We start from the raw sequence: 11,407 nt of genomic DNA, 5'->3' as shown, positions 1-11,407 counted from the left end.
AGGCTCTTCCCCTGCCCCTCGTAGGAGCAAGTGAGTGACAAAACACATGCTTAGGTGTTGAGCACACAGTGTGGAAGAGGTGTGAACCCTAAGAGGTGTGTTCATTTCTGCTGTTTCAGGATAACATTCCAGGAAAATATTCCCAGACCAGGGCTCTCTGACACAGACACAGCAGAAATGCTGCATTTGTTTTTTTGGCCAGTGGGACCAGGGGAAAATGGTCCAGAAACAAAATGCTCTTTGGCATTCACGGGGTTCTTGGCAGATCAAGCAGTAACAGCAAACACAGGGAACATCTAGGAGGAAACTTATATTGGTTAAGTTGTAGGATTTCAGGACAATTCTCTCCCTTCTAAACTAAAATTTCTGTACTGGTTAAGTTGTAGGATTTCAGGACAGTTCTCTCCCTTCTAAACTAAAATTTCTGTAACGTATTTTAGTCATGAAAAACAGCTTCATAACGAGCATTAAATGCAAAGACTCAGCCAGATTTTGTTACAAGGCCCCTCAGAGGGTTAGGAAATAACGGGCTTCACAACCGAAAGCTTTGGCTGGGCTCGTTGGGCAGTGAGTGAATAGTGCAGCCCGGGTGTGAGCACAACCCAGAGGACAGTTTGCTCTGTCCCAGTGGAGAGTTCAGTGGCTTGAATTTTCAACTTTTGGCCATCCTGAGAAGTCTCTGTGCTCGTAAAGTCTGTTCTCAAATATTGTGACCTTTTTGTGTGATGTTCTCACTCTGCATCTAGAAACTGAACTTATCTAGAACATAAGAGTTGGATAAGCCCTTGGAAATCATCTCATTCTACTTCTTTTAAAGTCAGGGTTGTGGCAGCCCAGTGGAAAGGGCGTCCATCTGGGCAGGGCTGCGGCCAGAGGATATCCTCCCAGTTGCTTCTGTCTGCCTGTGGATGTGGGTTGGGGTGGTGGGTCAGAGGAAAGGGATCTAGGTGATGTGCTGCGAACCTGGTTCAGCTGCCTTACCTTTAGTTCCTGTGATGAAGGAGGCCCCAATGTAGCTATGATACAGGGGTGGGATGATTAGCTTAATTCCGTCCGCTGGTCACAGACCAGGCCTCTGGGGCCAACAGTAGTCTTGAATGCGAGCAGCTTTCATTAGCAGGGGAAGGCAAGAGATGGAAGAGATATTAAATGTGCACTGATAGTCCTCACCATATTTATGGTGAAGCATTTTCACACCCACTCTTTCCATTGGGCCTCATGACAGCCCTGTGTTACTAGGAGGCTGGAAGGATAGCAAGGAGCAGTTCTGTAGGGGAGGCCGCTGAAGGTGGGCGAAGTGATGGAGAGGGATGCTTGTGGGGACCACCCTGTGCTGCACACTTTACATGTCCTTGGACCCACAGCATTATTCTCATGTTTCCGATGGGGACACTGAAGCTGGGTTCCACAGCTGTCAAGTGGGAGGCAGGATTTAACTCAGACCTTCCAACTCCAAAGTCCATGTTGTCTTCTACGCCGTTGGTGGGAGTGTCAATGGATACGGTCATTTTGGAGGCCAATTTGGCAACGTCTAACAAAATTAAATACACACATATCTTTTTGACTCTCAAGTTACGTATTTAGGAATTTACCCAATATTTTCACTGGAACAAATTTTTAAAGAATTATGCACAAAGGTGTTCATTTCAACTTTCGAGTAGCAAATGGATGGATACAACCTCATCATCCATCACTGCAGGAATGTTTAAATTATGATATATCCGAACAGTGGAATATAATGCAGCCTTCAAAAAGAATGAGGTAAACCTAAATGTATTATATAATCTCACATATAAAAAGGCAGTGTGTGCATATGAGTTCTATGCACAGAAAACGTCTGGAAGAATACATATCACACATGCGCAGCTCTGGAAGAGGAGGGCTGTGGGGCCCCTCCCCAAACAGGCTGACCTCTCATCCTCACTGGGCCGGCAGGCAGCCAGAGGGACTCACCTTTTCACCTGGAATCCTCTAGCCACCCCTGAGACCAGTAAAATCTCCTTCCCTTGACGCATTACTCAGGGTGGAGGTTTAGGAAAGGACAGAGTAGTCCAGAGTGCCCACTTCCTAGAAGCCAGCAGTCACATCCTCTGAGGGGACTCAGTGGCCCTCCTCTCGCCCTTCCAGCTGCAGAATCAGAGCTCCCTCCTCAGCTCCCTCAGCACACTCCCTGCCTCGCCCTTCCAGCACCTCACACAGTACTGTCCTCATGTGTATACCTTTTTTCTCCACTGGGAAAGAACCTTGAGAGCCAAGACCACAACTTATTTATTTCTATCTCTAGCATGCAGGGTATTACACATGGCAGGTGGGTGGCATGCAGGACTGTTTGTCCCATGGATGGATTAATTTACTTCCCCCTCTTTGTATCTGTTGTAGGGTTTAAAGGAGGGCCTAGAAGTGTCTTTATAAGAAGCACTGGGTATTTGGAAAAGCCTGCTTACCCAAATCTCTTTATAAGTAAAACTTAGAAAACTTAATTCCATTTTTTTATTATTCAACATTTTATACATAATAAATACAAAGTTTTTACAGCCACTGTAAAGAAAGCACATCTGCACAGAGGCGCTTCCTCTGAGCCCAGCCGTGTGCACTGTGACACTGGATTACATGTCCTGGAGGGAGGGGTTCTTTTTAAAAAGGAGGCATATTTTTACAACTTTGTATTTTTAAAATAAAATTAGCAGCTCTTCCAAAAAATATTTTAAAATATAACAAAAGATTTCAAATAACCCTCTGAGAATGTGGAAAACCCAGATTCAAGGACAATTTTGCTAGCTAAAGAGAGAATACAAGACTGGGTGGCAAGAATTGCCTGATTTCAGCACTTTGAAGATTTCTAAAGTGCTTTGAAGATTTTAAACTTGTCAACAAACTTTAAAATCTTAAAAAAAAAACCCACCCTTTAAAATTTTTTTAAACTTAAGAATAAGTTTGATAAACACAAAAAGACCTCAAATAGATCAACAGGTTAAGAAGCAAAAAACAAAAAAATCCTCAAATCACGGAGAAGATTCATCAATGGGTACTGTCACTGAAGTGATCAAATGACTAACTGAAAATTTCTTCAGCTCTGACCTTACTTTTGGTCAAAAATCCCATGGGGACATTTGGCGAGCATTTCACGTTTTTAGATTCTTAGGAGGGATGGCATTTTCAAAGCATAAGACAACTTTCGAATTAAATTCTACAAATTTGATTAAAAAAAAAAAAAAAAAGCAACTGGCAAACATCCCTTAGTCCCTAAGCAATGCACTCCCTATCTTCCATAGGAGGTGGAGGGCCGCTGGAGGCCTACTCTGGGACGCCTGCGGCTATGGGTTTGTTAGCCTGCAGAGAAGGCTACTCTTGGCTCTCCCTGTGACGTGGAGAACCTGTCAATTTGCACCTGTGGAATCCTTTAGTCCTTCACAGGAAGCTGGTTTCCATGAGCCACAGGTTCTTCCTCCCAAGGAAATGTCAGGTCAGTTGGACCTGGGAAGCTGCATTTTATGTGGTGGGTGGCTGCCTGGGCCAGTGGACTGGCTTGGGAATAAAATAATGCTAGAGGCCTCCCCAGTAGAGAAGCTCGACAAGGCAAGTATGTGTCCCCAGCTTATCTAGACATTCAGATTCTAAGGATACTGGTCAGAATAGTATACGCTGCAAAAATTAAAATGAAAAATACCCAAATATAAAAAGAACATTAAATTGGCTCATTTCAGATCTGGGAGCTCCATTTCTGCTTTTGCCACAGCCTCCTTTCTATTAGTCTATGTGATGGGATGAGATTCGGCTACTAGTTCAGCCCCTCCATGTTAGCTCCACTAATACTAAATGAATGGCATAAATATTAATACAAAGGACACTGTTATTGTTTTAAATCTGTTAGTTGTGGAAGAGATGTGCATTAATGCAATTGGTACTAAACTCAGGGCAGTCCATTTTGTTCCAATACGGTTTCAGTTTCTCAATTTGGGGACTAACTGCGGGGAGGAGCCAGCCTCTCCTGAAATCCCTCCTCCTGCTTCCTTATGTAGCCAATGTGATCTGATTAAACTCAATCAGATGAGCAGAAGCCACTTGAAGAAAGATGAGAATCTCTGCCACATCCTTGTGGCCACAGTAATATACTGTACGAGTGCACATGATCAGTATCTCTGTGACTGTGCCCTGATCGAGGCCTGGTCTTGAGTCTCATACAAAAATGGGCCACTGTTAGGCAAGAGGGCTGTCCCCCTCTGTGTTTCTAGGGCCCTCTAGGATTTGTGCTGTGGTAGGAGAGATGACATAGAAAATGACAACAAAAAAAGGCACAAAATATTCAAAACATGGGAGGAGTCTACCAGGCCACCCAGTCACATATAATCCTCCTTGTTTTTGCTCTGTTCGAGTCATCATCATGCAAAGGTGCCTAAAAAACAAGACTGGCCAAACTCTAAGCCTGGCCTTGATTGTAGCAGTAACGGACAGGCAAAGCCATCATCACACCAGTGTGATTTCCACATCCTCGATCTTCTCTGCTGGCCTTCGGTGGTTCTGCGTAGGTGGAGGGGGAGCTGCCCGGACCTGAGCAGGAAACCATCACATGGATTGTCAGTCAGCTTCCCGATTCAGTGCCTGAAGCATCCAAACCCCAACTAGTCATTTATCCAAGGACATGGGCACCCCAGGGCTCTCAGAAATGCTCTAAGCATGTGCTTTCAACTTAATTTTCACAACTTCTTACACTGAGAAGGACCTATTGTTCTGGATGAAATGTGAAACTCATGATTCAGGTTCTTGCCTAGGCTGAAGTCCTCATGGGCACAAGAGTGTAGCCCTAAAAGCCTCGTCCAAAGCAAAGGCCTAGAGTTGAAAGTGAGAGCAATGCTTGGAGAACTGAAAACCTTTCAACATGTCTTGGAAGGAGAGTTGCAAGAGAGAAGACTAGAGAGGTAGGCTGGGGGTAAGTCATGAAGGGCCTCATTAATCCATATTTAAAAATCGGAGCTTTATTCTGTAGGCAAAGAGGAATCTTTGGTGGATTTTAAACAGCAGTATCAGATGTGTGAAAAGATGACTCAGGTAAAAGTTTGAAGAAAACAGTGGTGGTGGGCGAGAATACAGATGACAGTTTTGGAGACTCATGTGGTGGTCTGAAAGAAAGCTGATGTTGGCCTGCACTAGGGTACGGGCAGTGGGGCAGCAGAGGGTGGAAAAACTTGACAGCTGTCTCCAAGGTAAACCTGGCAGGACTTGCGATGACTCTGTGGAAGGCAGGGTCAGGGAGGTGTCACGAGTGATGGCAGAGCACTGGCAGGATGGGGGTACCACTCACCAGGACAGGAAATATGGGAGAAGGAGTATGTCTGGGTGGGAAGATAATTAACTCGTGTTTTGCTGAGTTTTGGGGGTTTTGGTACATACACACTGAGATTTCCACAAGTCTGAAGCTCAGGGAAGAGACTGGATTGGCAGTTATAAATCTGGGAGTTGTCAGTAAATAAATGGTTATCAAAGCCTTGGGAGTAGATGAGATTACTCAGAGAGTGACTCTAATGACTTTAAGAGAAGCAGCCCGTGGAAAGAACCCTGAGAAGCATCAACAGAGATGGATAGAGGCAGAGAAGCCCGCAAAGGTCAATGAAAATATAACAGGGAAGAGCCAATTCTGACTCTGTGTTGGATCTGTTTCTTTGACTTTAACCTTTGCTTTTTGTTGCTTTTGTTATTATAATCATACATAGTGGCCTGCCTCAGGGAACCCTGCCCCTCTGCCTGAATGTTAAACTAAAGTGCCTTTGTTCAGCTCACAGGGAGACAATCTGACCCTGCCCACCTGTGAATGGCTGCAGAAAAGAAGAAATTAACACATCCCCTCCCCATGCTGGCCAAGCAGGCAAAACTAATGGCCTTTTAACTTTACTTCCTCACCTCCTCCCCCACCTCTGTTCTATAAAAGAAACAGGCATCCAAGATGGTTTTTTGGGGACCCTAGTCTGCCGGCTTTCCAAGTAAAGTCGCTATTCTTCGCCTCAATACCTCGTCTCCCGATTTATTGGCCTGTCCTGCGGCGAGAAGAGTGAGCTTGGACTCAGTAACAAAAAGGAAGGGCCAGGAAGTAGAAAGCAGACCAGGAAAGTGTGGTAGAACAAACAGGTCCACTTCTCTCCATTCACGCTCTTACCCGCTAGTCCACACTACTGTCCCCTCTTGCTTGGACCACTGCTCCAGCCTCCTAACGGCTCCCTGTGTCCATTCTATCACCTTCCATTCATCCTCCACTTAGCTGCCATAATGGTGTTTTAAAAATGCACAACTGGTCATATCACTGTCCTGCTTACAATCTTACAATAGCTTCCTAAACTTTTAGGATCAAGAACCAAGTCCTTAACAAGGCACTCAATATCTGCTGAATGAACAAAGCCAAAGGTAGTGAGTGGTTCAGAGAACTGTGTCAAATGCTGATAAGGGGGTCTAGGAAAATAAAATTGCAAATATGCACTAGATTAGCCTGCGAAAGTTACGACCTTGGAAGAGCTGTTTCACAGTGAGGTGGTGGGGTGGAGTCAGTGAGGGGCGAGTAGAGGTGATTATTTGTAAGAACAGATTCCTTCGAGAATAGAAGCTCTCAAACCTCAAAATGCATGTATCTTATTTCATTTCAGTGTCCGTCAAAGAGGCAATTAGAGGCCTGGAAAATAGGTTATCATAAAATGCCTGCTGGAAAAAAAAATGCTTCTGTTTCACAATTAGACCACTTTAATGCTCTCAGAGCTTGTTATAATTTAAATACACTTTCATAGCTGTCACCTTGCAATCTCTCCATGGCTCAGTGAGGAAAGCACCAGTGTAAGCTAGACCTTCCAAGATGTGTTCATTTTTATAGCCTTCCTTTTCCAGAGCTCCTTTTAACTTCCCAACTCCATCTTACCCTGGCATGGAGGGAATTAGTAACAACACAGGGGTCATGGAGATACATTAATTTCTAACTTTCAATTTGGAGAAACTACGCATTCTATAACCCTGCCAGATAAGAGACTTACAGGTCGTAGTTTCCCATATGAGGTCTCAGAAGTATGTCTGGATGCCTGTGAGAATCCTGGCGATTCGGCATGGAAGCTGTTTTCTAAGGGAGGGAATCAAAGAAGCTCAATTTATTTGTGTTGTTGAGCAATAAAAATGCTAATGCAGATCTGTTTGCTCTTCAGGTGAACGTATGGATTTCTGAATGAAAGTGTATGTAGACCCATGCCCAGGAGAACCCTTACCATTTGCTGAAGGAGAGCGGGGGAAGTACTGGGAGCTCCTCTTATCTGGGCTGGGGTAAGGGCTACTAGGAGGCTGGTCATACAGTGGCAGTGGAGGCAGGGAGCCGGGCAGCTTGGGGGAGGGAGAGATCTGCAGCAAAGGGAAGAGAGGTTAGGAAGTGCTCACTTGAGGAAGGAGAGACCAGCAGGCTTCTCTGACTACTCCTGGCAAATTACTTTTCTTTGGAGCTAAGTTATGATTATTAACTTTCTTGGTCAGCCTCATTAGAAGCAAATGAGCCTAGAATAACCACCCCAACCCCCAGTTTTGTGTTGCATTTAACTTTTTCCTTCCACAGATCTCATTATACTACTGATTTTAGTTTATCTTAAACAGTTACCAAGTCAAACCATTCTCGAGAGTTCTATTGAAAACATACCAAATTAGTTCAGTGAAGAACAAAAAAAGGGACAAGTTGTATTTTTCAGTGAAGATAAAATAATTGGCTGAGTTTCTGACTCCCCCAGGTTCTGTAAATGTCACGCTAAGTGGTCACAATACCACACAAGTAAGATGGACAGACATGTTCCTTATGGTCCTGGACCTGCCAGGCCTGCTGTGACTGATCCGAATTAGAAGTTTCCCATAAAGACAAGGTTTGCTATGATTGAGCTAAGCCTATGGAGCTCTGGCAGGCTCATCAGTTCTCTGAAAAGGACTAGTAGGACCTGGGCTGGGCAGGGAGGCTCTGACAGTGTGAGGGAGAAAAAGAGCAAGCTAATATTTTTACTGCATAAACTAACCACAGAGACAATACATTCCCTCTCTGGTTTCTCTCTCTCTCTACCAAACCATTCTTTTGTATGTCACACACAATTTAGTATTTTCGTTCCCCAATTCAGAGAACAGAATGTGGGAGAAGTGAGCTGTCATACAGCCATTGCACAAGAGCCTGACTGACAAGTCTCTGCTTCCCAAATTCAGTTTTGCAGAAACCCAGCAACCAAGGATTGGAGTGGTGAGGGTGAGGCCAAGACCACAGCCCACTTTTGCGTGGGTCAACAGACTCCTTGGGAGTCATTTTCTTTAAACATCTTTTAATCCAGCTTTCTCCCCCTGTTGTGCACCTGAATCTCTCGCATCCATGGAGTGTCACCATTTTCTGAGGCTGAAAGTTCTTCCACTAGCACTGACGGGAAAACTCCAATCCGCCCATTGAATTCCCCTTCCCAGAAGCCATCATCATCCTGGTTTTCTTTGTTCAAGATTCGGATGATTGCTCCCTCAGGAAAAGATAATTCATCATCTGTCTGGCCCTCGTAGTCATAAAGTGCTTTCACAAAACAGACTAGGTAGCAAGAGAGAGAAAAATGCAGTAAGAACACCGACAACCAGGTTACTTTTGCAGCCACCCCATGCACAAGTGACAACTAAAAGGCCATCGTACAGCTATAATTCTGTACTCACTGAAGATCAACTTTAGGGTTCTACTGTACAGGATAAACGTGACCAAATAAACATATTACAGAAAAGGAATAAAGTTGTGCTTTTTAACCTACTGAAGGCTGACTCCAGGGTAATACAGTTTAGGCCAAATGTGACCAAATAAAGAGTGCCTTGTTTCAGTCTTTACCACTGGCATCTCCGTTGAGGCTGCCTGAAACGAGTTCGGCCTCCGTGGAATTGCTGGATGTGTGTGACCGACTGTCCAAAGCAGCCAAGGACTGCAGCATGCTCAGCAGACTGTTCGAGGTGGGAAACTGTAGGTACTTTTCTGGTACATAACCCACTTGGCCGACTTTATTTCGAGCCTGAGTAAAAGACATGTGACAAAACAGGTTTGCACACACAATTTGGACAGGGTACAACAAGAACCAAAACAAACTCCTGAAAATGTCACAAGAAGGGGCGATATGAGCAAAGGAATATACCTTTACCCAGTCTTCCATATCTCCATCTTCAATCACTTCTAACACCTCATGTTCCTCAATGGTCAACTCATCTGGTTGAGAAGCCTGCAATGTAGGATGGTCATGGACAAAATTAAAAAGGTTAGATAAAGAGCAGATGTGAACTGATCATAACAAAAACTGGGGATCAAAATGATTTTGAAAAACGTATTGAACATAAAAATTTGAGTGTTGTAAAACTATCATAATGAGGTGAAGTTTTACTTTAAAAAACTAAACAAAATAAAGCCACAACAAAAACTGGAGAAACGGAATCCTCAAGAGGCAATCAGGTTCAGTGAACACAGCACTCCGCTGGAAGTAGAGGACCTGGGTTCTAGCTCCAGCTTATGTATCTATTGGTAAGTTACTCAACTTCTTGATGCCTCCATTTCTTCAAAATGACAATCCTGCCATTCTCGGGAAGATGGGGGAGTTAGTATGGGATGAATAAGCACAGAACCATGATGATTTGGGAAGCACAAGCAAAGGAGAAAGCCATGAATTAGAACTATACCAGAGGGCTACCATGGAGGTGCAGGCTGTGAAAATGCAAAGAGCTATGTACATGGATTGACTGATAGCTTGACCAGTGCCTGGAATTTGTCTGGAATCACCGTAAAACAGTGGCCAAGAGAAGAAAATTGTAGGAGAGAAATGACTGATGCTCCAACTTAACTGTAGAAACTAGGCTGATCCACTTGTGTGCTTCTGCAGAAGTTGCTGTGGTGTTGTTTTTTTTTTAAATCCCTAACAGCAGGAGTCCACTAGCACCAGACACCTAAATACTACCCCTGAGGCAGTAGAATCTGAGAGCAAGCTCTCAGGGACTCTGCAGGGGGGTTGTAGAGAGAGACTTTGTGACTTTGTTTCATAAAGAGACTTGCCTGTCACATGTAACAGGAGGGGTCTGTGGACATCTTCTGGCTCTTAGTGAACAGCCTTAAAAGCTTTCCCCAAGTCCCAAGATTAGTTAAAACTACTGCTTTAGACCATATAGTTTTTCAGATATCACAGTCTCAAAGTGTAAAATATCTCCAAATTACACAAGCAAAAGTAAGGCAAGGCTCATTTCCAAAGACTCATTTCCTATTTCATGTACATTTCATCAAACCCAGATTCTGGACATTGCTATAATAGCTACTTGAGACAGAAAAATGGTATTGAAAATGGCTGACCAATCACAGAAATACTCCAGGACAGAATTTTAAGTAGATTACCTCTGATCTTAAAATATGAGGGAAAAAAAAGCTCACTGAATTTTGATAGCTTTTCCAATAGAATCTTTTAAAAATTTAATTTAATTAATTTTTATACAGCAGGTTCTTATTAGTTATCTATTTTATACATATTAGTGTATATCTGTCAATCCCAATCTCCCAATTCATCCCACCACCACCACCAACCCCCTCCAATGGAATTTTTTCACTAATCTGAAACCACACTATGCCTTGAATATACCAGCAAAAGGCACCTACATAACAAATTCTGTGGCAAAACTTAAAAAGTTATCCAACACAACCAGATTTCAGTGTGTGTGATAGCAAAGCAGGAGGGTTAAGAACACCTTTAAATACAATGCTGCCCTTGTAAAAAAAAAGTCATGAAGGTCCACGCAAGTTGTCCAACATTGTTATATAAGCAGACACTAGCTTGATCATACCATACCCAAGCAGTGACCAATTCTTCCACTTGACAAGGTCAGGTCCTTTGCATGACACTCAAAACCCTGTGGTCTCTTGATGCTTTGGCCCCAGCAAACTATTCCCTATTCTCTGAACATACCACGTTCTTTATTGCCTCTATGCTTTTATCAGGCTGTTCCTTCTTTCCAGCAGGCCCTGCTCCCTCTTTCCCATCTGGTGACTAGATTTAGATTACTGTGAGTTCAAGTCCAGCTTCAGTCTGTTTCTACAGGCAAGTGACCATAAGACCTTTTAGAGCCTCAGTTTTCTTTTTTATTCCTATTACAATGTAAGCTCCACGAGGGCAGAGATTTTTATCTGTGTTCATCAATGCTATATCCCCAAGCCTAGAAAAGAGCACAGCATGGTACATGGAAGGTGCTCACGTACTGATATTTGTTGAATTAATGGGTTGGTTGATAATATCTTCCTTATAGGGTTATTGAAGAGATTAGAAAAATATATATATATATATGTACAATACGGGGCACACAGGACTTCATAAATGGTAGCTATTATTATTACTCATGATTTGATGCCAAGCTTATATGTTTTCCAAGA

General features: G+C 43.4%; 1 protein-coding gene across 3 annotated transcripts in view; it reads right to left on the bottom strand.

Annotated features, from left to right (window-relative positions):
• Window positions 1-3,141: 3,141 nt before the first annotated feature.
• FCHSD2 (FCH and double SH3 domains 2) overlaps window positions 3,142-11,407 on the bottom strand; it is a 309,927-nt gene continuing 301,661 nt past the window's right edge. For all 3 annotated transcript variants that reach the window (XM_032640672.1, XM_032640671.1, XM_032640673.1), the window contains 6 exons: window positions 9,144-9,227; window positions 8,846-9,023; window positions 8,340-8,560; window positions 7,233-7,362; window positions 7,008-7,090; window positions 3,142-4,548 (listed from right to left, as the gene is read on the bottom strand). In XM_032640672.1, coding sequence (XP_032496563.1) covers window positions 4,465-4,548; window positions 7,008-7,090; window positions 7,233-7,362; window positions 8,340-8,560; window positions 8,846-9,023; window positions 9,144-9,227 — 780 coding nt within the window. In that variant the 3' untranslated portion in view covers window positions 3,142-4,464. The remainder of the gene's footprint in view (window positions 4,549-7,007; window positions 7,091-7,232; window positions 7,363-8,339; window positions 8,561-8,845; window positions 9,024-9,143; window positions 9,228-11,407) is intronic.

This window comes from Phocoena sinus, chromosome 8, assembly GCF_008692025.1.
Source record: "Phocoena sinus isolate mPhoSin1 chromosome 8, mPhoSin1.pri, whole genome shotgun sequence".
Lineage (NCBI taxonomy): Eukaryota > Metazoa > Chordata > Mammalia > Artiodactyla > Phocoenidae > Phocoena > Phocoena sinus.
This window is presented reverse-complemented; position numbering and strand designations above follow the sequence as displayed.